This window comes from Merops nubicus, unplaced genomic scaffold, assembly GCF_000691845.1.
Source record: "Merops nubicus isolate BGI_N331 unplaced genomic scaffold, ASM69184v1 scaffold1445, whole genome shotgun sequence".
Lineage (NCBI taxonomy): Eukaryota > Metazoa > Chordata > Aves > Coraciiformes > Meropidae > Merops > Merops nubicus.
This window is the reverse complement of record NW_008608753.1, coordinates 31,779-58,299: the sequence shown is the minus strand read 5'-3', so window position 1 is coordinate 58,299 and position 26,521 is coordinate 31,779. Positions and strand designations below refer to the sequence as shown.

The 26,521-nt window shown below is 38.3% G+C and overlaps 1 protein-coding gene across 1 annotated transcript in view; it reads right to left on the bottom strand.

Annotated features, from left to right (window-relative positions):
• The window catches only part of SPOCK1 (sparc/osteonectin, cwcv and kazal-like domains proteoglycan (testican) 1), a gene marked incomplete at its 5' end in the record, with an annotated part of 60,469 nt that extends 34,758 nt beyond the window's left edge, over positions 1-25,711 (bottom strand). Inside the window, one exon of the mRNA XM_008940329.1 lies at positions 25,597-25,711. Within this exon, the coding sequence (XP_008938577.1) occupies positions 25,597-25,711 (115 nt within the window). The remainder of the gene's footprint in view (positions 1-25,596) is intronic.
• Between the last annotated feature and the right edge of the window lie 810 nt (positions 25,712-26,521).

Sequence of the window (26,521 nt, the reverse complement as noted above, 5' to 3'; positions counted from 1 at the left end):
AGATGACAGTACATTGACTGAAATCCCTGTGTCAGATTGTCTTCTCTCCACTCACCTCATTCCTACATTGTACATGTATTTCTGCTCTTCCAAAGAAAAGAAACTATTACCATCAGTCAATAGTTATATATAAAATTAGAAAAAAACCTGTGTTCCAAGTAACAGAATGAACAAAGCCTACTCTGCTTCAGATTTGTTTCCTATGTCCCAACAGCTCGAGTTTGTAAAACCCTCCAATGCCACACATGCCAAAGTCATCCCCAGGCTCCCCTCTCCCACAAAACTGCATCTCCAAGGAGCAGCTGTGGGGACATCCCTGCTCTCTGCATGACTGGTAACAAGCCAAGCAGCCCAGGGCACTGCCAAGCCCTTCCCTTGGGTCTCTCTTGCCAGCCCATCTCTCCATTTTGTCAAAAAACCAGAAAGGAATCATGACCTCTACTACTCTGCTTGAGTTGATTCAGAGGTCCAACAGGTATGAAAGGGAGTCTGGCAAACAGGTTGTAAGCCTTTGTTAAAACCACTTTTGATATATCTCAAAGCAATAAAGGAAAATAATTCTCGATACAGAAATCCTCTCTGTGGGTTTATTTTGAATTTGGGAAAAATGGTGCTGAAGCCATTAAAATATAGATGTTGAAGCCTTTTTCCTCCTCTGTGATTGATGTGAGGAAACAGCATTTCTATATTTAACAAGACACAGGGACAGCACTTGCAGGTCTTTGTCATTGGACGTGATCTCCTTTCATGAGTTTCTTTGCCTTAGATACATCAATAAAGGCAGCTGAAAATTCATATCTATATATCCAGAAAACAGCAGTTAAGTATGAGTGGTCTGATACAAAGCCTTACTACCAGAGAACTACAGCTGCAAAGAAAGTAGTAAAACCCACTTAACCATGAATTAATACATTGTGAAAAACCGACAATTATTTCAATAGTGTTCCTGACCTGCTTCAACACTTCCTTCCTTTTTCTCTAATCATATTTTTTAGAAGATTTTGCACTTGATTTCTTAACCACAGAGGCACTTAGTAGCTTGTATTTTCCATTAATTCTCTATATAATAGCAAGTCTCACTTCCCTCTGAGACAGAAGTGTAAATGATTGGCTCTTTTGTTTCTTTTTTAAATGATGAGAATGCAAACCTTGTGACTTAAGGCTCAGCAGAGCTCAACACAGCTTATGGACCTTTACTCTGATAAGACTTTGCTACAGAATGAGAGAATTCAGTGGAGTGTGGTAGGTGTAATTAAAATTGTGTTATGCTGCTGATCCACAGGCAGATAAATTCTATAAGCATTAAATTGCATTGGTTTGTTAAAAAACCTGTCTGTTCATTTCCTTGTAAAAAAAAAGATGGTGAAACTATAAATCTGAAATGAATTGCAGTAGTTCACAAGTTTCTGAGAATAAACAGAGGTCTATATACTCCCTACCAAGGGACTTAACACTTTATGCAGAGTGCAGTGAACCAGTTTAATAACAATTACAAGCAGAAGGGATCTGCATGCACAGATTGCTGACTGGTGGCATATTAATCCACTTTCTTCCATCCAGAGTATAAACTTCTTAATGGAAAATACAGAGATTTTCCAGGAATGAAGGTCACAGGTTTAAATCAAAATGCTATGTTTGTAATTTTTTTAATTTGCCATTCATTGAAACAAATTTGATTAGGTGAAAATCAGGCTGGCATCAAATGTCATGATGTGGGCAGACCTTCTGTTTGCTGTGATTTGAAATAAAAATTTCTGGCTAGTTTCCTCGTGTATTAATGGCAATATTTCATCATTGTTAGGAGTCTAATCACAGTATGTTCCACACAGAATATTACAAATCAAGAACCCTGTTTATTTGTCACATGGGTTTGCAAGTTCAAAGAGCCTGGCCTCTTTAGAAAAGTTACCCTTTATCACATTTATCAGTCTGTGAAAATGAGAGTAAAAAACTCATCTTTTACAATCTTGTCTAACAAAATATTAACACATACTCTTTCACAGACAGCAACAATTACTCACAGAGCTGTAGAGATAATGGGAAGAAACTAATTGAAATGACTTTACACATGCAAGCAAATTCTTGAATTAAAATCAGATGAAAGTCAGATAAAATTCCACTAGCTTTTAAGCTGAAGCCATGCAATAAGTTTTTACTTAATGGGCATGTCTTCCTTCTGAAAAGAACATCAGCTCATCCTGCAAAGTATCCTTTGCACATCTACCTGTAAATAATTATAACACAGTGAATAGTATTTATTATGTTAACTCTTCCCAAAGTTATTTATGTAGTTAAGATGAGGGATAATGTACAATAAAGATTATCTAAACAGGATGAGAGGTCAGGCCTGAAGAGCTGGAGTAGCTCATACACAGAAGAGGAATAGATGGACTTTTTCTGGAGAGAACCTGTTCATCAAGTCTTGTGCTCATGACAAGTCAGGATCAAACAAATGGATGTGAGGAGAAGAAAGAGCCAATTATATGTACTCAGGTAGTTTGTTGGTTATGAATTGAAATTTTTGGTGGCACATGACAGATTCTGAGTATGGCAAGTGTCTAATTTTTTGCCAGGAGATGAGGTGGCTCTATGGCTGGGACAGCAGCATAGGAGCCATGGAGAGAGGAGAGGGCAGGATGCTGATACACAGAGCTGGTGTTAAAGCCAGCTGAGTGGTCATAGAGGAGGAGAAGAAAGAGATGGAGGGACGTTGAAGAGCAGGAGCACAGCTTAGGAAGGGGGATATAATAAGAGAGATGAGGAGACACAGACTTCTGTTTCCATTTCACTGCCATGCCACACACTGCCTGAAATCTCATTTTCTTAATGATTTGCCAATTAATCAGATACATCTTTATCTATAATGTCAACAGTTCTTGAAAGAGTCAGTTGAAGTCCAGAATTTCCTCTTTAATTTAGACTCCCAACGTTCCAGTAGCTAAGAACAAGGCAAAAAATGGAGAGATGGGCTTTATGATTTGGTAAAATCAAGTAATTGCATTTTTTATTTTCAAAGTTATAACTCTGGCAACTTTTTCTTCCTTTCAAAAAAATGAGAACATAAATGGGGACTTAATGCCAAAATCTGAATGTATATCTTGCCCTTTTTCATGCTGTGAGGTTTTCAGAATGGAGGAAATCAGTGTAGTAAGGAGATCAGTGAAGCTTCCATTTGCTGTTATCTGTTGTTCCCATTTATTTGTCTTCTGGCAGGTATCTGTCAGTTCCTTAAGTATGTCATTTATTACTGTGGTTTTAAAAATCTTTTCTGCAGATCTATGTTTTTATTTCACTCTGTCCTCCTAAAATTCTTGTGTGGTATCAGTAAGAGCTTGTTTACATATAAAGTTACTTATGGACAGGAAAAAACACATCTACTTCCTTCAAGAAGGATTCCACTTGCAGATAAACCCAAGGCTATACTGTATTCTCAAGGAGTTTGCAGAAAGTTAGCAGAATAAGTGGTTAGAAAGTGCTTGAGGAACAGTTTCCTGATATCTTGCTTAGAATTAGGCTACAATGATATTAATCTCTTCCTTCTTATCTATGTACCTGTGAGACATCTGAAAAACTAGTGAGTCATTGCTGGAAAATATGTTTCAATATTCTTCTGAGGGGAATATAAAAGAGCAAAATCCAGATCACCAGGAGTTTCAGGAGAGCAACTAGTTGTTTTGAACTCCCCCTAACTTTATCAACCTGTTTTTCAAAACTGTTGACCACTAGGCTGTACAAAAATATCATAAGGCTACTCAGGGGCATGTTTCTGTGGTTATTCTGTTGCAGTTAATACCTTTTAGTGACAGAGGAAAACACAGCACTATCACTGCAATAGCTGCCTGATTTGTTCACTTGAAAATCATTCAGTTCTACTGGGTCAGTGAAGTCCTTTCAGATCATCCACATTACTGTGTACATTTTACTCTCATCCCCAGAATAATGTAAGGAGGGTGCCAGCATTCAGTCCCTCCTTCTCCCAGGAGTGAACAGAGTCCAGACTAAGCAAAGGAGGTAATAGGAGCATGCACACAACCTGCACACACTTGTATTTTATTCTAAAGCACAGCCTAAGCTAGACTCAAAAGTTTTTTATTTTCATAGAATCATAGAATTGTTTTGGTTGAAAAAGACCTTTAAGATCATCAAGTCCAGTCATTTACTAGTTTTCTCCAACTATGAGACTATATGGATATTAGCATTCAGACTACCAACAGAAGAAATGGAAAGGAACATTAAAGTCACCCAGGGAGCCAAACATAGAGGGAAATTTGGTTTTGCTTTGCTGCTTCACCTCCAAGTCCACTTAGGAGGCCCTGTGCTGGTGATCCTGATCTGGCTCAGCGTGATGAAGCTGTTGGTTTGGCTTCCTTGAACGCACACATTGAAACTTTTTGTTCCCTCCTGTACTTGCAGGTACGTGAAGCACAAGGTAAGACAAGTGGACACTGCAAAGCCACAACGATAGGTTCAGAGGAAAAAGTAATATTTGAACCTTTCCCATTCTTGCTACAATCATTAACATAAAATCAATTTATGTTGTGACATTTTCAGTTCTCATTATGATCTCTGTCACAAGAGGGAGGTTTTTAATCTCCCATAAAGACTTTAGGAGACAGCAGAATAATATGCACTAAACGCATTATACATTTTCTAATATGACCTTTTCATGGCTCTTCAGTTTGACTGCCTGGTCACTCCTGATCTTTGGCTGCCTTGGTAATCTGAGAGGAACAGGTGGAATGGTAAATAATCAAAATAATGAATCTCTAAAAGGTTAACTTCATACTGCAAGTGACTCTTTTATAGGTTTTATATACCGTCTGTTCATATTCTGCAAGCAAGAAAAAAGCTAGGAAGAAAAGTAAATGGCAGACTAAGACTGGTCTTGTGACAGTGATAAAAATTATTCAGGAAAGGAGTAAGATGGCTGTGTGATAGGTACTAATTTTATTCTGTCAATAGTTCACATGCATTTATGCTGTGTGAAACAATCTACTCTTTCTGGAGAAGTGGGAAGCTTTAGTCACCCTTCACCCTTAAAAGGTTTGAGAGCCTCACATGGAGAATTTTTTCAGAATGGAAAGTATGTTATGACCCAATGCTAAGCTTCTTTCTGCCTTTTTTTTTAAAAAAAATAATTTGTATGAAGCTTAAAAAAAAAAGAAAGGACTGCAAGTGCAGAAAGAAAATAGGGAGAAGCCAATATATCCATTCAAGTAGAGCATGGAGCAAATGGGGAGGATATGACCCTGTATCTGAGTGTATTAAAACTAGAGACTCTCCTTTAGACTCTCTGATGCCACCCTGCCCTTACTTTCCCAGAGCTAAGCATAAGAACTCTCCCAAGAAAAGGGACAGGAAGACAGACCAAGAAAGGAGGTTGGCTCCTGGAATGATTTCTGTCTCAGTAGCAGATTTTTTTTTCCAAGAAGGCTGCCAAGGAGTATAAAATATTACATGGAGTGATGATGTACCCCCACAATGCGCTCAAGGGAGTGACACTATAGGTGTCAAATCAATTAAAAAAAACACAGAGGCCCCTGCATCACAAAAATGTAAAAGTTTACTATAGTGTGTCTTCCTTACAGGAAAATTCTCAGAAAATGAACAACAATACAGAGAGAAGTGCAGCTCTGGCTGGATGGGGTCTTTCAGAAATCTACTCCCCAGTTTAAAGGCATTCACACCCTCACACAGGTATCTGCAGACCACTCAGTGGAGATAGGTGGGATCCTTTTTTCATTCCTTCCTCTCCCTACCTTTATCACAAAACTCCCAAGAGCTTAATACTGTATGGCACAAGCAGAAACATTTTGGGTGTGGGGATTCAGCAGTTCAAACATGATGATTTGTCTCTCCTTTGTGTGGGCTGGGGAGGAATCACCTAATGAGGCACTGCTGAGTTTGTCAGAGAGCTTGGCTTGGAAGTCTCTGTGAAGCTCTAACCTTATATCCTAGTTATTCAGCCTAAAAAAGGGGGGATAGGGTTTTTCAAGTTGTTGAAACTCATAAGTGAGTTCACTTCCTGCTCGTGTGTCTAGGGAGACTTTCATAAAGGACAAAAACCCACAACCAACACACCACCAAGAAGCTACTCGCTATTCCTTACTACAGTGGCAATAATCTCTATTGCTTTGTAGCCTACAAAGGGATAAAGAGCTGCTAAGATTAATTAAACTCTGAAGGGAGGATGAAGTGTTTAATCAATCAGCAGTGTTGTTGATTGCCACTATGCCATTCATAGGGATTGTTATATAGCAATTCAAATTACAAAGCAAGGCATCTGTAATATAAGAAGGGCATTGCTAGTCAGTTTTTGGATATCTAGTTCCAGCTACTGAGGACCTGTTTTTTCACAGTATCTGGAAACTGTGAACAAATTCACTTCACACTGACCATTCACGTCCGCTGTGGGTGCTCAGCGCTGCTGCAGCTGAGGCCTCTGAGTTTCAAATCAGAAACCTGGAAAATTAGAAGACGCAGCTAGCGACCCTTTGTGAGAAATCTGGCTGAGCAAGATGGGCAGCGCTACAAAGGAAAGCAGTGCCAGGAACTGCACAAGAATTAATTTCTCCAGGGCAGCACACATCAACTGCTCTGCCTACGTGACTTTTTTTCCCCTCTTTCTTTTATTCACCCTTTGCAATTTGCTGCCTCTTGTGCTCTGCAGCTTTGGAGGAAAGCAACGTGACTGTTGTCTCCTCTGCTATGCAACCTGATGTATGGCCAAACCAGGAACATTCTGTACTGAAAGAGAAAACGATGCTATGGACTAAATGGTAGACGAACATGTAATTAAAAACTCTATTATATTGCATACAGAAACGGTGTTGAATTAATCTTGTCTGAGAGGTGGACTAAGTAACCTCTCTCACTTTTGGGTGTACTTTGAAAGCCAAATGATTATCTGAGAATGATTTCAATTATCAAAGGTTTTAAAGCCATGTTCAGGAAGCTCTAAAAAATACTTTTCTTGAAAAACGTGAAAACATGATCTTGAATAATTCCAAGGCTTGTGACATTCAGGTGTGAGATGAGAAGAGAAACATGGTAATAAACCTTTGAATTCATGCACAAATCCTGCATTTGTTAATAGCATGTTTGCTCTTGCCTTCCATCCAAACTGTGCTTAACATATATCTTTAGGACATCTAGGGGAACATACCAGCAATTATACATCATTCTAATGTTCTAAGGTAGCAATTTACAGACTCCTAAATATATAAAATAGCAATGGGAAGGGTCACACTTCCTATGAATTGGTGTGAACTGAACTGCTTTAAACTCCTGTTCTTTTAGAGTTGGCTTTATTTCTGTTGAAAGGAGGAGGCAATCAAGCTGGGAATACTCCAGGACAGGTCCTCCACTGATATAAATCAGTACTGACTTTAATGGAGCTATGTGGATTTACAGCAGGCAGAAATCTTGGCTGGCTGATTGTCCAGAGAGTGTTAAAGCAACTGACAACTACCATTTGGAGAACTCCAGTGAAAATGGGTAGTCTCTACAGCTTCTGATTTTTGGTGTCTGCCAGATCTATGTGTATGGTACAAGTCTCGACTACTGAGACATTTAAAGTCTATTTGAAGTAGAACAATCATGACAAGAAAAGACAGAAGAGTGTGCTATAATGATCCCACCTACTGTACACCTTCTGTGTTAGGTACCCAAGGCACTCTAGTAAAAAACCATTAATTTCCTTTCATAACATGGTCAAGCAGGATATCTAACACAGAGAAGTGAGAATCATCACTGCAACTTCTTGGAACAGATTACCACATACTTCAACAGAGAGCAGCAAATGTTACTTCAGGAGTCATTTGAATCACCAGTGTGGTCTCTGCAGGACCTGGTTCCATCCTCTTGATACAGAAGAATAATCTGTCATGACACTGACAACACACAGAGCAACTATGAACTATCCTTAGATTACTCCAGTGCAGAAGAAGAGAAATGGAGGTTTTCTTCCATGTCCTTTTGCTGGATCTGGCTCTCTTTTGGCCAGGTAAGGACACTTGAGCTTGCATTCAAAAGGCATATAACAAGGTTCAACCTGAGCAGAATGGAAAGGAATAATGGACATCTTCCAAGACCTAAGGAGACAACCATTGTCCTGGAGACAGGATGGCCATACCAGGTTCATTTAGCCTAATGCTCTGTGATGATAGCCAGTGCTCACTGCTGTTTAGTACAACGTACAGTCGTACCTCTCCAGAATCTTCTTCCAAATTCCCAGAATTTTTTTTTTTTGCTATTTAGAGCAGAGATAGATTAAAAAAGTGAACAGGAGGCTAAGATATAGATGCAATAACAGGTCTCTGAAGTATGCCAGAACTGAAAAGCTTTCATAAGCAAGTGGAGTTACATACAAGCAAAATCATTGCTAACAGAAAATACCTAATATCATGGGAAGTTACTGCACTCCTGGGGAGAAAAGGATGACTACTATTATTGTTATTATTATTATTATTTGGCATACAGTTCTGTGTCGGAAAATGGAGTTTTGAGACAATCAAAATAATTTACAAATTGAGATCGACAAGCTGAAGCATCGAAATGCTGAAATTAAGCACATTCGTTTCGAAGTGATGTCTATGCCTCAAAAACTGTCAGATCTCATTTTTTAAAGAGTTTTTTAAAAGGTCTTTTGCTTTACCATGAAGAATTACCCCCTCAAATCCTGACTTTCCAGTCCAGTCAGTAAACTGAAAAATCAATTATTTGCACAGTACTGGTTTTGGGGAAAGAGGCCAAAAGAGAAGACAAGCACACATGAAAGTCAGTGGGGAATCAAATGGAGAATGAGAGAGAATAAACGTGGAATTTATTCACAGGGCTGACAGAGCCCTACAAAAAGCTGACTGCTACTCCTAACTTATATTTGGAAATGTATGGGGAAAGAGGAGAAGAAACTTTGCCGTGAGCAGAGAAGCTGGCAAGTGTCACAGCCATGTAGAGAACCCAAATACTCCGACTTGGCAAGAGGGCAGATGGTCTCTGCAAACTCTATTAACACTTCTCAGCAGAAGACAGCCATTTTAAAAAGTGAGGGAGAAGCTGGTCTCCAAAATCTGAAAAGAAATTAAAAGCATGTGTATGACACAACGGTCCTTGAAGCAAGGCAACTGTCTACACAAAATAGTCCGAGCAGAAACTGCAGTCAAACCTTTTGGCAGTCCAACCAAAATGTCTTTCTGTGAAGGACAACAATTATTGTTTTGGAAGGGAGCTGAGTCCAGCAATTAAAGCAAGTGCTTTAAACCTCTGCTAGAGGTTTCCTGAGGTTTGTTACATGAAGCATAGAAACTGTGGGTGCATTTGTTTACCTGGGCATAAAAATGAATCCCTGAGGCAACGGGAGGTTGAATCCATGGACATTAGCCTAAAGAACTCAAATAAAGGGTTTTAGTGGCACAAAGTGTTGAAATGCCCACAACAGTCACGTTGACTAGTATTTAATGGCAGCAAGGGGAGCTGGATTAAGAACATATTCAAATACCTAGACTGCACTTATTTAAGATTATAGTGGTTATCTGAGAACAGTAATGCGAAGGAGCAATCACTGCACAAGAAATGTAATTTGTAAGGACTTTCTGTAGCTAGGCTGCATGACATCTTTCCAGCCCAATTTCTTTATGCAAAACAAATAATTTTGCATAAATTTGCATGTTGCTAACATGAGAAGAACTTATTAACAACACAAATTACATCTCACTTAGATTTCACTTATTACCCTGATTTCATTTACTATCCATTTGTTATTTGGGTCCAGAAGAGGTCATGAAGATGATCAGAGGGCTTGAGCACCTCCTCTAAGGAGGAAAGAATAAGAGAGCTGGGGTTGTTCAGCCTGGAGAAGAGGCAGCTTTGGGCAGATCTTACAGCAGCCCTTCAGGACTTAAAGGGGGCCTACAGGAAAGATGGGGAGGGACTCTTCATCAGGAGTGTAGTGATAGGATGAAGTCTAACAGTTTTAAACTGAAAGAGGCTAGATTTAGATTAGACATTAGGAAGAAATTCTTTACTGTGAAGGTGATGAGGCACTGGAACAAGCTGCCCAGAGAAGCTGTGGATGCCCCCTCCCTGGAAGTGCTCGTGGACAACTTGGATGGGGCTTTGAGCAAGCTGATCTAGTGGGACATGTACCTGTCCATGGCAGGGGGGTTGGAACTAGGTGACCTTTAAGTTCCCTTTCAACTCAAACCAGTGGTGAGTGACCATCCTTGTGCCTCATCCCTCTGTGTAGGCATTTACAGAGCACTTATTGTGGCATCAGTGTCACTCTTCATCCTTGCTATAATGCCTGGACCATGTATTCAGAACAGTCTTCCGTGAAACACAGTGAGTTAAGTTTAGCTTTGCATCTGGGTATTCTGAAGGAGGAAGAGAAGCCATTTGCAGAAGCCCAAGGCATTCTGTCCTATTAAAACAAATTTCCTGAAAGTATCTAATACTGTCACTGCTTTGCCCTACAGCATTAAGACTGGTATTTTCAACAGAATGTGTGCACCCAGTCCCTTTGTAAGCACCAGTCTAAATTTGAAACCGGTCCTTTACAGCCAGTCTAACAACCTCCCCATAAAACCAGCTGGCTGGATCTCTTCTGGCTACTCTCTTCTCCTCTTATTGTGACCTACAGCTAAGGACATTTTTCACACTGCAGACCCATGGAAAAGACTCTCATAATCTTGTTAAAGGCTGGCATACTTGCCTCGCATTACAGAATCCTGCATTTGTCTCCTCAGGGAAATAAACACTTTAAAAGAGTCTTTGGACTTCTAAAATGACTTAACCAAGTACAATGGCCACACCAGTAATAACCGCATCCGTTTTCTACTTCTCACAAAACTGTCTACAGTGAGGAATCTGGATTTTATGTACCCTTATACAAACTCATCTCCAGCTTTATTTTTTCACTGCTCACATGTTCTCAAGGGAAGCAAATTTCTCTTTCAAGCAGCAGTGACTTTAGTGAGGCAAAGTATTCAATTGCTAGCGGAGGGTTTGCTTTACCTCATCACTGAAACCCTGCTGTGGAATGCAATCTGTTTTCAGAAGAGCAAAGAGGTGAAGGACAAAAACAAATGGCAATTACTCAAAGGCTGTGAAGAGCTTGGAGACCAGTATTCTCTCGCATCTGAATGAGTCTAAGAAAATACACTGGTCAAAATGTTGCCAAGGAAAATGCTCTATCACCACGCATGCTGAAATTTGTCTTTCTGTCCTCTCAAATATGAAGCTGTAATATAATAGTTTAGAATATCTGCATTTATGGCTGCTTTTTAAGAAAGATTGTACCGATTTGTTAACTCTCCTTTAGGACAGACCTCGGCATGGACAGGATAATATAGTCACAGTTTGCGGTGATAACAGTGAGTCTATCATTTCATGACTAAAAACTTTCTTGCTGCTCTCAATCCTGTACCATGCTAGTGAAATAAGCTTCTCAACACTCCCCTGGACCATCTACTTGAAAAATAACTACTTTTCAATCTAAATTCATGCAACACCTTTCTTAGGGATTCCACTTGTCCAAAACAAAACACATTTAATCCATATTAATGTCTTTGAAGCACCAGGAGTAATAAAACACAGTATTTTTCACTATCAATGTTGCCAGAGAAGCACTGTCTTTAACATCAGCAAGAGTTGGTCACACAATACTTTTAGATGCACAGCAACTCTACCACAAAGAACTGGTCATTTACCCAGACACATTTCAGGTCTTCCAATGGGTTTGCTACAACCTTTTCTGAGGTTACTAAATAATCAGAGCAGGATTGAAGATAAACCATTAGATCATGCATAGCAAAATCTTGTGCAAACTAGAGGGAAGGAAAATCACCATCCCTCAGTCACTTCCAATCATCTTGCAAATATATCTTATACTAAGCAAGCTTGCAATCTTCTTGTTTTTTTGCAAAATCTCCAATTACAGACATTGGCATTCCAGTAATAATTTAATATTAATTTGGGCTATTAAAAAACTTAAGGTGTAAATATTTACGAATATAATAATTTCTTGTGACATATGCTGATAAAAATGACCCCAAATCAAGCAACCGAATATAAATGTGTTTGGAACCTTGTAGCTTTTTGCCATAAAATAAGAAAATCTCTATAGCAAGAAGTGCAGGAGTTACACTGTGGCCTTCACTAGTTCTTAAAGCATGACACACAAGTCCACACTTGCTCAAAACTTAGGGTGCTTTAATGTAATTGAGTTTCCCAAGGTCAGGAGGAGGAGGAGGAGGAGTTTATTTCTGAACCCTTCCTCTTACCAGTGGCATTGTGCAACGCGAAATAGCACTACCACCCATCAACGGGTTTTAAATTTCCATTGAAATGCAAAGACCTGCCAACGAATCTGCTTTTCAGAAGCCTAATATATTGTTTTCACTTGCATCTTCTTTATTGTCACTCTTTTATACCTGTGCTTGAATTGCACACAGCTTTTCTTTTATTGAGGTCTGCAGTTAATCAGCTGGTTCCATAAAGCACCACATAAATTGTGTTTTATGAATTCTTTGTGACAAGAATGTAGCCAAATGCCTTGTGCCCCAAGACTCAGCAGTAACACTTCACCCTTGCACAGCCTTGCAAAAGTGTGATGGAAATTACAGCAGCCTAAGACCAGAAACACCCCAGTCACCTTTACATAGCATGGGTCATAAAAAAATAGAATCTAATGATGTTTAACACACAGTTCTCAAAAAAGACAGTGAGAAAAAGAAAGAGAGAAAGAAAATCAGTCTGGATACACGAGTGGATAGACATCTGCAAGGTTGACTTTGCAACAGAAGAACCTCAACAGTGTGAAATGCTGCCACAAGCTCTCATTTAACAAATCTCTTCCAAGTAGCAGATGCCTTTCCCACTTTATCAAATTCCTCATTTGTTTTAGACTCTAAATTATATGACTAAAAATAAAAAAAAAATCTATAAAAGTCTGTAGGAAAATTGTATTTTAGAATTAATGCATACTGAAAGAATCACCTTAAAGGTCTAGTTATACTATTCTTTAAATACCTGTATCAGAGTAATGTCTTCTCTAAAGTGGCTGCAATATAGCTTTTCAACAGTGCTGTGGCATTAACTTTTAGGACATGGGACTTTGTACCTTGATTTTGCACCAAGCACAAAGAAGTCGGTGACAGCAGTGGCTCAGCTCTATGCTGAGGCAGAGAAAAGGAAAGTCACACTCTCCCTCCTACTTCATCTTGAAATAATCTCTGAAGAACATTACTGATACACAAAAGACTCCAGACGAGGTGTCACCAATGCCCCAGAAAGTATTACCAATATTTCTGGAAATGCCTCTCCTGACATACCTTAGGATTACTGAAGTCTTTTTCACAGCTTATAGTTGCTCAGAGTTATTCTGTGACCAACTAGCACACTAAGGTCATTTTCTGCTTTAGATATTTCTAACCAAAGAGCTCTCAGATTAAAGCAGATGTTCATATTATTAGATCCCAAGTGTATAATAACACAATTTGTACTAATGAACTTTTTCCCATTTCTATTGCTCCAGTTCCCAAGGACACCCAATTGAAAATACAAGAAGGAACTTTTTTAAAGAAATGTGAAATATTGTCCAGTGTTTCTGCAACCAGCTCCTTTTCATAAAAACATAAACTAAACAGATAGCACTTCTTCCCACTTGCTTCTTTATTGAAAAATCTATTTTAATTATTTGTTGCCTTCTGGGTAACAGCATTCTTAAATAGAGTTACTGTATATGCTATATAGCAGTCACCATATGGCTTTCTTTATACATTCAAAAAGATCAAAACACTTCAAAATTTATATTCGTTACTAAAACAAAGTGTGCTTTAAAAATTCTGATCCATTTTTTTTCCAGTAGAGAATTTCTTGTTTCCTTATGGGATTTTACTAAATTGAGGAAAGTGATTCACCTCTAAGCTCCATTTAACAATCTTATATATACCATGTAAAGATTGATATGAAAAGAGTTTTTATTTAAAATGTCCAGAATGATAATGCTAATCTATAAAATGGAAGCCACAAAACAGAATGAGGCACCTTCTACAGATATCTATTTTCCTACCATTATTATAGCATTCAGATGTGGTTAACAAAAGTTGTATTATGAAAAACTGTTTTTCAAAAGATTGTACCTTATCTTTTTTTCCATCTCAGGCTCTCCAAGAATATCTGCAACCTTTCCAAGAACTGAAAGCCTATACCCAAATTTCAATCATGAAGGATCAATGAGGCATTCGTAACATGTAACTCACTGCCTCAAATGACTGTGACATGATTTTGCTTTACCCAGTTTTCATTTTTCCTGTTGACAGGGATTGCCTGATAAGTGAGAACTTGCTGTTATGCACCATACTTACAGTTCAGACAATAAGAGAATCTCCCTGTTGTCTGTGCCTGATAACTCCTAGGCCCTGACTATCATTGTAAGCAAATTGAGAAATAGGACATGATGATACATAACATTAGTTGCAGACAAGCAAGATGGAGTCAGGTCATAATTGATAAAATAAAATAAAATATAGTGTTAGTGTATAAAGTATATTCTCATAAATATACTTTCTCCATACCCCTCTAAACAATTAGTCATGAAATTGTCTCACTTAGTAGAACATAGTAATAGAAAATTGTAATTAAATCTGAGCTGGAAAATCATCATACAGTAAGCAGATTACTTAGAAAGTGGCTAAGCTTACGTCCATGTTACTATGAATTAGAAATGTTATGAAGGCATGTCTGAAAGCTTGTAGGGGACTAGGGCTTTGTAATGCAGCTCTAAATACAGATCTGACTCTCCAGGCTGGTCCCAAGGAGATCTTTCAGTGACGAGTCCCAGTTTTGAGAGTTTGAGCCTATATCTGAATAATAACAGAACAGACACACATAGATGTATCTAGTACTCATGTCCTGCGTGCCTAGAAGCTTTTCTAATATTGACATTTCTTTTTTTTTGTGTTGCAGGATGTTTAGTGAGTGTTTTCTCTGTGGACGATGGACTCTCCTCTAACAGAGGTGGACTTGAGCCAAATTACTCAGATTTTAATAACCCACAAATACAGATCCTGATTCTCATTCTAGTCCATCTCTAAGGACAGACATCTGCTTTACAAGAAACATAACTTTTTTTTTCATTAACAAAAAGTCCATTAAACTGAATTACAAATAATGCAATTCTTCAGAGGAAAATGAACGTAGAAATGTCCCTTTTGGGACAGTGAAAGCTGTAAAATAAGTAAGCATATATACTTGGAATGAGGTGGTGATATCTCAAATACCATCTCCCTCCTTCTGCACTAATAAACAGGGAATTAGAAACAGGTATAAATCAGAACTAATTTGACACAATGCTGCATAAAAAGGAATTTTCTGGAACAATCAGTTGGTCTCTAGTCTGTATTAATTTATACTATTTTAGACTTAGAATAACTTCACCAAAGTCTACTAGCTCAACATTGCTGATGGAACTACTCCAGATTTATATTGGAACAGCCAAAGGCAGAATTTAATCCTTAAGATATCAAAGAAAAACAAAACAAAAAGCCAATAAAAAACAGAAAAAAAATGTATTTGAAATTACAAATAGTCTTATTCTCTCCTACATTTTATTGAAAAGGTTGGTGGTTTGTTTTTTTTTCACCTCACACTAAGGATGTTTTAGCTTAACATTGCAGTGATTAGCACTATAATTTATTTCACTATCAGGTTTCTGGAGATTTTACCAACTTTTTCTTGTATTAATGTTAGGGAAATATTCCCCAAAACGCAGAAATCAATATCCATGAGAAAAAAAAACTATATGAAACCAGTCTTACTTATTTTTGTTTATGATAAGAGAGATTTTAGTGCTCTAATTGTCATTATCAGCCCACAAACACCTGCTGTTCCTAACCCATGTTTCTATTAACCTGGTGTGCCACTTCAGTGGTTTCCTGTTGGCAATCTGAAATCAAATTATTTCTTGTCTCAAAATTATTGTTACTTGCTGGTGCTAAGTGTTTACTGTGTCTGTCATTTTCTAACCTTTTCTTTATGGGAGAAAAAAAAAATCAATAGCCATTTTAGCATTTTGTTTAATAAGTGTTTATGAAACTCTGATTACCATCGAGCTGTCTAAGTGTGCTCTCGCTGTGTTTTCTGAGCCTATACATGCTGGTGACATTTGTGTCCTCTGCATACCAAAATGAGAAGTTATCTGCAGGGTCAGTGCCCCAGGCCATGCCTACACTGCCCTTGGACTTGGCTTCAGCTCAGATTTGGGCTCCCCAAATCTGTCCTCCCCAGCTTCGTGTGTGCCCCATGCTGCAATAGATCTTCTCTGCTGCCACCCTGGAACCCCCATATTGAATTCAGTGTGGAAGTGAGCAATCCACAGCTCCTGGTTAGATGGACGAGACTCACCAAATTAATTTGTTTATAATATTTCCATTGTAGATGGTGACCACTCCTGAGCAAGGGGTGAAACCTAAATCCACTGGTCAGTCAGGGGTAATAGCACAGCTATAAATGAACACATAAGGACTTTCCTCAGCCACAGGGAGCTGCCAGAAAAGTAGCACAGCCTTAAAAGTTTTCTTTCATAAGATTTCAAAAGGATTTAAAAAAAAATCCTACTGTTTTTAATATAATTACATGACGACACAGCTATTTTTATACAGTTCCTGTCTCCTGCTGCTGTCTGGGATTAGTTTTTATTTAGCAATGATAAAGAGCTATTTCTCATGTCCTGATCCAACCTCAAAAAATTATGACAAGAATTCTGGCTCAACATTATTCTATCAGCATGCTACCTTGTTGAAGAGATGAATTTACTAAAAGTGCAACTCCTACTGACAGTGATGTTGCTGCTACAGTCAGCACCCTGAGAGAAGCAAAATGAACAGTATGCTGTGCCTGGTGCTGCCTTTTCCTCCTTTCTGTCATTTTTGCCTCTAAAGCAGAAGTCATCTGTTATATTTTGGAGCCTGCTGTAATTTGATCAAATCCAAGAATAATCGTGCTGAAGAAGTGACAGTTAGTCAATGGATGGTATTGTCCTTAACTTGTTATCTGTCCAGGGTCTGGGATGATCAGTGCTTCTGTACTGAGTTCCAAAACCTTAGAGCCACACCAAAAGGCAAAACAACTTCTACAGGGGACAATTCTTTCTCCTTTTCAAATCCATGTCAAAGCAGGCTTCACATAGACACCTTCTGTGTATAAATGTTTAAGCACAAAAGATCTTTTAATTTATACTCTGATATAAAAAAGTATCCCAGTATTATAGGTTCAAACCTGAATTTATTCTCCAAGCCTAAATAAGCTTTTTGGGCAAATAATTCTCCTGCACAACACAGCTATGGTGGAAAAAGTAGCATTGTGAAAACATGCATTCCATTTCTATTATATAAATACTTTGCACATATGATCCAAAATCTCAGTATGTGCAGAATGAGTGGTGGTGAAAAGTCCAACAGTATTTGCTTAAGCTGGAAAGCCTTTTGTGATATATTTGCAATGTCTTTGTATTCTTAATTTGTGAAGGTTTGAGCCCTTCAACTATACAACTGCAATTGTTCAAACCTGCATCCTAAAACACGATGTTCACATTTGTGCAGATTTAGAGTTGTTTTGTCAGTTATAAAGTTTACAATTCACATTATGTGTTGGTTAATTATACAGTCAGTTGTGTTTGGGAGTAGGAAAAATAGCACATGGATTCTGTAACTAGCTAAAAGCCTTGTATTACAAATATTGATATCCTTATCAGACTACCTCATTCATCAAAAACAATGGACCCACATATTCAAGCAGTTACTGCTGAGTACAAGTTTTTGCAGCAACAACTCATAGCACAAGTTGGTTTTTTAATTGATAAGTCATTTGCTTTTTTCTTTGGATTTCAAACAAATGACAATAGCCAAGAAATGCATATTTTCAGCTATCACTATAAGAAAAAGTGCAGCTTCTCAAAAAAAAGATTAGTGAGAATTACTTGGTAAAACTTAAAAAAATGCACAGGTTCAAAAAGATAGTTTTGTGTCTAGTTTAAATCTATGTAAACACTTTCTCCCAGCTCTCTTCCTGGCATGACTAGATGGCTTTAGTTTATTGATAGCTACATTCTGCATTCTTTACTTTTTTCCACAGTAGCTTCCTTATTAGCTTTGGAACGTAGATACCAAGCCTTAACTTTTCCTCAAAAAAAGCAGTCCTAAAAGCTGCATAAACTGTGAGGTCTTCATAGTGAATCCTGATGCACACAATGCCTGTGGAAGCTGGTGAACCTTTCCACCTGAGAGCAGGTTTATCAGCTGATCTGGGGACAGAACGTGGCAATACATTGCATACAAAGCTATATTGTGCTTTTTCCTTCTACATTCTTGTTGCTTCAATGAAAAAAAGGAAGCCTTACAAAATTATCTGGCTTCTGAGTTGATCTCCATAATTCGAGACGTCTCCTTGCCTTCTTCAGGGAAGCACCATGCCTTCTAGGCTGTGATAGCTACTCATTGTAAGGCTCTACAAGGTCTGCCCTAAACTGCTAACAAAAACTCAGAAGATTCTGCAAGTGATTTATGTGCAAGAGTTTTGTGGTACCTGAAACCGTTCTGCATGATGACTTGATAATTGCATGTCATGGAAATTCCTTCCACCACACTTCTGCAATATAGCAAAGTAATCACAAAAAAAATTGGATGTTTTTGAGGTTAAATTACATTGATTAAATATGTTTCACTGAATTTGAAGAGGAGCAGTAACTACTATTGATCACCTCATTATATGTAGCTAGCCTAGAAATCCATGCAAAGCAGACGTATGATTTGATGGGAATGTGATATAAATTTGGAGTGATATAAATAGCAGTGGTTTTTATGTTTCCAATTCAGCAACATCTATTGCTCAGTTATAAATGCTTCAGGATGATCAGATTTTCAAAGTGGACCAGAAAGAGCCTTGCATGTATTCAGCACACAAAGGATGTCCTACCCAGGTGAGGAGTTATGAACACCAGGCTTTGCTGAGTAATGCTCTGTAGTTTGTGGACGTGGTAAAGTACTGACCACACAATCACACCAACAGTTCCTCCAGAAAAGAGTCAGACCCAGTGGCCTCTTAATCAAACCTCTTTTAAGGGCATCACCATCTTTCTGAGCTACAGCAAAAGGCTTGCATTTAATGGGTCCTTCCTGAGCTGTTCCAAGGCTAGCTCTGCATACAAGTCATGCTAAAACACACCTCCTTCACAGACATAGCAGAAGAAACCAGAGCACTAATGTGGTGTAGGAATATAAACACATATCAGGAAAAGGTATCATTTGTGTCTCGATCAATTAAATGTTCTCATTCACATTATTAGCTTTTTTGCTGTATTCCTTTTCAGCACGTGAACATTTTATTTGTTTCGCTTTCGGATTTCATATTCTATTTAACACAACACTCCTACAGCAAGAAAAGTTTTCCCCATGAAATATGTGTATGTAGGATGTGCAGCCTTTCCCCCATAAGCTCCTGCTTTTGGCTGGTGTGCCAAAGGAAGATGTACGTGAGGTCAGGCAGCAGAACAAAACATCCTCAGCCACCATTAGTTTGCTCTTTCTTCTGATCCTGGCAAGAATTTGATTTTGCTGCCTCAGTCTTGAAGCTATTTGCTTTTGCCTCTGATAGGTGGGGTGATGGTAACAACCATCCATGAAGAGCAAAGGTATCTGTTCTTGCCTGCTTCTCACTTGTAATCAAATATTAATTGGGTGCAGATACCTCACTACTCACATACAATATCTAGCAGAAAAGAAAACAGTTAATCTCCCATGCCTGCAGGAAAGGAATAATAAAGACTGATCTGACTGATGTGAAAGCTTGCAGGCAAAGCAATAGTAATGCTAATAGTAATAATAATTATTTACAGATACTACATAACTCAGATTTACTTGGTTAAGGTTGTTTCATTATGTAACAAATTCAAAGACTGAATTGCAGTATTCATACAAAAAAATTTTGGAGCAAAATTAGCAGATCCTGCATAGTTTAGAGGTAATAATCCTACTTTTTAGTGAGGAAATCCAGAGACGGATTATTTCAGTGTCTGGAACACACATCACTCTGTTCCACATCCTTACATCTGCCCTGCGGTGAAAGTTACTCTTTGGTTTGAACAATCTCTCCTCTGTAAACCAGGAAAAAAACCTCTCCTAGTTTTAATGACATATAATAAAGCTTTGAAACTTTCAGTAATCTTAACTGTAGAACGTTTTTATTTTACCCTTCACAGAGTTTGAGACTCAAATAGGTCATTTAAAAAGTTACCTGAAAATCCGGTGTCAGAAAGAGTCCTTTTTCAAAGCTAAAGAGTCCTTTTTCAAAGCTAAAGCCACAACAGCAAAAATTCCCTGGCAAATCAAATTCAGGAACCAATTTCAACTCAACCATGTTCATGACTCATAGTTAATTTTCATAAATTTTAAAATTATGTGCTTTGCAGCCATGAAAACTAGTGAATAGCAATTTGAAATATTTGCTGAAAGTGGATTTCAAAGAAAGACTTAGTTCCAAGACTTTAAATTCTTTTAGTTGTCAGTCGTTCAGGCACAGAAGTGATACAACTCATTTGGGAAACAAGACTGTGATTTCTTTGAATGAACTTCATGCACCAAGTGCTCTTTTTATAAAGGAGCAGAACATTAGATCTTCTCATCCAGCACACCCAATAGGTCTGGCAGTTAAATGCTACACTTCATATCCTAAACTATACCCTAACCAAGGTAGATTCTTGATTGAACTTGCCAAGACCTATTCTGCGACTTAAAAATGTTCTCTTGGTTCTCTTTAGAAATTTAAACAACACTCAGTATAATTGAATATATTTGCTTCTGCCTATTGACCTCACATTTCCCTTATCAAGATAATAGGGTTTTCTTCAAAGTTGCCTTGGGCATTTCTGCAAGGTCAAAAAAACCCACAGTGCACAGATAGGGATAAACCTACTTTGAATTACTGCATCCATTCATGCTCCAGTGGCTCTGCAACCCTGATGGCAACAAATCAAGACTAGAATGTTGGGAGTACAGCACTCAGCTTCTTAGAAAACACAAAAGAAGGGTATGGTTAGAAAGAGCCCTGACATGCTGTTAAACATTTACCCACAGCTAACACACGTAACAGGAGTCACGTGGGTATGGGGGAAACCAACAACCATTCTCTTGCAACTACAAACTCACATTCTCTAAGAGCTGCAGCAAGCATTGCACAATGTTGTCTTTTTTGATAGAATGAACTACACATTCAAGGGAAAATTCCTTTCCCTTGCTAGTAGGTACTGAAAAAAACAATGGTTGTGTCTCATCTGAAGTCCTTTGTTTCTGGAGGAGTTTTAGAAGCTTCAGCTAGCATAAAAATAAGTTATGCTTGATGAGAACTCTAGTTAATCACAGAACCGTTGGAAAAGACTTATGAGATCATCCAGTCAGACTGTTAACCCAGCACTGCCAACTCCACCTCTAAACCATGTTCCTCAGCACCACATCCACATGTCTTTTAAATCTCTCCAGGGACAGGGACTCCACCACTCCCCTGGGCAGCTGCTTCCAGTGCTTAAAAAACCTTCAGCTGAAGAAGTTTTTCATAATGTCCTACATAAACCTTCCCTGGCACAACTTGAGGCCATAATATTACAGAGCTTTTGGGAAGAGGTAGCTGAAAACCATGAGCAAAAAGGACTCTGTCTTAACTAGATAAGACTAAGAGCCAGCCACCCATCCTTTTTTTTTTTTTTTTTTCTCTTTTTGTTGAAATTATAGCCTTATTAATTTTATAGTATTAGATAAAAAGGGCACATGTGCTCTGAAAGGGCAGCTAACCTCAGGGCAGGTTACACCTCAACCTTTGTCTCTGGGTAGCCAAACTGAAAATCAGTGGCTATCATGGAAGCATATTGTAAAGCTGGGATACTGCTGTGAATAATGAAGAATAACAAGTGTTTTGATAAACAAAAGGAATCTAAATGGGCCTCAAAAATAAAAGAGGAAAAGTGTTAGGGCTTGTCTTCTCCAGTCTTCCATCACAACCCTCCCAGGGTCCTGTTTTCTACCTCTCAGACTCTGACTAAAAATTCCATTTAAGAAAATGAAGAACATGATCCTGCCATCTCCTCTAAGATTTTAACTTTCTACCATAAAGACTTTATTGTTGTTATTTGCCATTAAAGGTAATAATTCTGGTGTAGTTTTCTTTTGCTAGCACTTGTGTCATTTTATGAGAGTCTCCATAGTACCAGTTAGCACCATAAAAAGGAATTCCATTTTTTAACGATTATTAGTCCTGATTTTCATCCTCAAAGCAGAGATGTTTTTGAAGGAGCCCAGGGAGGAGGAAGGGATGGGAGTCAGACACTGCAGTCAATTGTTACCTCCAAGCACATACACTTAGATTGCTTTTCTTTGATGCTGCTGCCAGTTTTATTCACAAGCATATAAAAAAAGGTCATGACATTTACAATTAAAGTAGGCTGGAAATTAAACGTTCCTTTACATTTTTAATTTCTGAAAATAATTTATTACAGAACAATATTTGAATATGATTGAATGAATGTGTAAAGATTAACACAAACTGTCTTAGAGCTGGAAGTTCCCAACCACATACATTTAACCTTGTTGCATAATAGGCATAAAAAAGTTTATGCGGTAGCTCTAAGAGCTGCATTTCCATTTGGCTGGAAGCAATTGCACTGTAATTCTCCTTAGTATTTTTCCACTGACATGTCTGTATGAGGCATGAGGTTTAGCTCTCTATCATTTTCTACTTAAGATTATGCAGTATTTGAATGGATATCACAAACCTGGCAACTAAATAAGGAGCAGAAACCGAGTCCCAGCTGCTTATACAATTCTTCTATGCAAATTTTTATATGAGAAATCAAATTACTGATTTCTATACCCAATTCAGCAATGGTAATGATACTATCAGACCATATGAGAAAAATAAAATAATTGTGTGAAGACTAGAGAAAACACTAAGGTGCCAAGTAACCAAAACGCTAGTCAGAAGCTCCACACTCAGAGGTCTGAAGACCTGATGAAAGGGAGATCACTCAAGTGCTTCAGGGGACTGTCACACTCTGCCCTGTGCACACGTTGCCTCAGATACTACTCAGGGCTTATTTCTGCACATCCAGGTGGACACTACTTGTTGAGCAAATAAAGGAATCTTAGGACAGGCAGTAATATAGAAATTTTTTTTGTGATCAGCAATTGGAATTCATAATTCTCCCATAAACCTGAAGAAACTGGCTGGCTTCCAGGCCAGGAAGGGCAGACACACACAACATCAAATCTCTCTTCAGATGCTGCTAAAATTGTACCTGAGTAAAATTTATACAGGTATACAGGATTTACTAATCTTCTCTTATGGAAACTCTTGGGAGATCTTTGTTAGAAGACTGACAAACTCTGAAATGTTCATTACACTCAGTTGGTTAACTGAAAACAAGTGTCTGAAGAAGAAGAGTGAGGAAGCAAGTTAAAGAAAGTCCATAATTGTCACCTTACTGGCATACTTAAAGCTCCAGAAGAAAATTTAAGATAAAGCAAGTGAGAAAGCCCATTTGCTCTTGACTATTTGATTCTCAACACCAAATCCTTTTGTGGGCATTTCAGCAACTAACCCCAGAAAGAAAGAGACAGTGATAAAACAGAATACTATACTGTAGATGGCAGAATTAAAGCACTTAACATCCTTGTCACCAGGGCAATGGCAGGAGCACCATTAGCTGAAGTTTGGCCTCTTGAAAAAGCCTGCAGGAAAGTTGCTCTGCAGATCACCCAATCCGTTAAATTAATGCTTCGTTGGCTGAAGTTAAAGTTTTGAGTCAAGCAAAACAAAAGCCTGGGTTTCAGAATACATATAACCTGTCAAATTGCATTTATCAAGATAAGGGTTATTAGAATCTTTTCCCTCTTCTGTGAATGAAATCGTAAGCTTAAAATGTCACTGAAGATTTATTAACCTGATACTCTTTCTGATAAGGGCAAAGAAACAGAAATGGCAAAGACAAAGAAATATTTCTTGTAGCCTGATAAGGGCTACAAGAAATAGAAAGTATGAAGAAGGCAATTTATTTGTGGGTATACTGTAATCAAAAGATCCAAGCCACATAAAGCAATATTGCAATTATATATTGATTTCAGAACCATGCCATCTGAAATGCTTCATTTACATTTGGTGCCTATGCAGAAAAAATATCTGTGATTTACAAAAGACGGAATAAACCTCGATTTTCAAAATTTAGGTTGGAGAATCACTTCTTGTTCTAGAAAGTGGATGGACGCCCAGTGTGAAAACTCTGCTAGAGGATACAGTTTGTGGAACACCATGAGCAGGACCAGCAGTGTTTTCAGCTGAGCTAACTAGACTAAGTGTTGCTTAAACTTGTTTTTTTTTCCTGTTTTTGTGCCTGCTACTGTCAGAACACGTCCATAGTGAGAAAGGTTCTTAAATACTTTGAGTCAGACTGGTGTTAAAGCTTTGTTGGTTTTATACTCCATGTGGTGCACAAGGCAAACAAACACAGTTCACTGCTTAATGTGACAGAGCAAACCCTAAGTCACCACTTTGGCTTTGTGAGCTTCTCATACAGATGGGAGCCCAGCAGCTGTCTGTGAGTTAACCCCCTTGGCACTCCTCCTAAGAGACAGGAGACGACCCTGTACTTAAAACCAGGTTGTTATTCATCTTGCCACAGGTGCTCTCACCAGCACATCCATTCTCATACCAAGAAACCATAGCCACAACTAACAACTCTTCTCCCTTCTCAGGCCTTTCCCCATAGCAGGGTGGAAACTCTCAGACAGAACCTGGCTGTGGCACTTGCCTTGCTGCCGGACTTCTGCTTTCAGTCAGTCTCTTTAGCAAGAGCTAATTCCCTTTGGATGAGGTCACTCTGAGACAGCTTGTGCTTACTTCATTGGAAAAAGCCTCCGGGAGTAAATTAGCTCACCAGCCTTTCAGACCTAAATAGAGAACTCACAGGAGAGCTGGCAGGGAAAATGGCCATTTGTGCTGAGACTCCAGCCTTCAGTCTTACATAACATCATTTTCAAGAAGCTTGTTGTTGAAATAACCTCATATATAAATACAGATATGTAGATCTACTTAATCTATATTTGACTTCTAATGATAATGTTAATAACAATAAAGATTAAAACGATAATTCCGATCCCATGTAATATATATGTGTGACTTTAAATGACTTTTCAGCTAACATACAGGCTACTGATTATTATTTTCAGCTTACAAATTGATGAACCACCAAGTAGTATTTTTTCTTTTATATCTTCTTTTATGATGATTCAATGTTTTCATTCAAAATATCTGCACTCAAAAATGAGAATCGTTAGCCAGAACTGTTCTCCTAAGAGACTCTCTCAAGTGGGTGTTAGTTTTGCAGCAACCAAGATGTCTGATAGCACTATGTCTTTAGAAAATAATTAGTTGTACCTTCACTTTCTCAGAAAGCATCACAAATAAAGTCTACTAGATAGAAAAATGTAAGAAAGCATTTCTTAAGAACAAAGCAGAAACCTATTAATCTACTATAACTCTATTAGAAGCTCAACTTACCAGTCTTCTCTGTCTTGTGCTTTGAACTTTCAGGTCCTGGAAGGCAGGGGCAGGGCCCTTCACATCGAGCTGTAATGGTTTTGCCAGAAGTACATGCATGAAACTCCAACTTGCACTAGAATCACAAAAAAAGAAAGCAAGAATATGTTTTGAATTAGGACAAGATATAAAAAGCAGCAGCTGTGGATTAAAAGAGAAATTGCATTTAGCAGTAATGGCATTGGACAGATTGCAAAGCTTCAGTCTCTATTGAAAATACCATTGTTTTTATTATAACAGATAACAACAATAATAGCTATTTCCTATGCAGAGTTTTGCACAACACTGCTAAACGTGTCTCATAAAGTGTTGTTACTATCCTCTACTTAAATATATGGAATCTGCAGCATAGGAAGTTGAAACAATTTCTTCCAGGTCACCTAAGAAAGAGATCAGTGGCAAAGCTGGGAAGAAAATGCAAACCCCACGTGCCCCCTGTGCTGCATTACCATTTCAGAAGTGAAGTCATGCTATCTATCACCAGTACCACTATGGATTTATTACTTTGGTCTTTTGTGGAGCAGGGAGCTCTCAACTTCCACTGCAGCAGTGAGCTGGGTCTGAATAACATCCATGAAAAGACACCAGTCCTCACAATAGTAAGAACTGGCAGAAAAGAGCTCATCAGCTGATGAGACTGGCCCTTCAACACATCAGCTTCTCTGAACAAGGAGGAAATTCTAAATGACTCCTACCAATAACTATAAATTGCCTTAACCACTAACGGCACCATCCCTAAAAATAGCCATTTATCCTGCAATCAACTCCAGAAATACAACAAAATCATAAAACTGAAGAGTGAAGGTTAAACCACGAGCAGTATGGTACAGTTCTCTGTATCTGCATATTGTTACTTGTTCCTTCTCCTTCCCTAAAACCTCAGCAG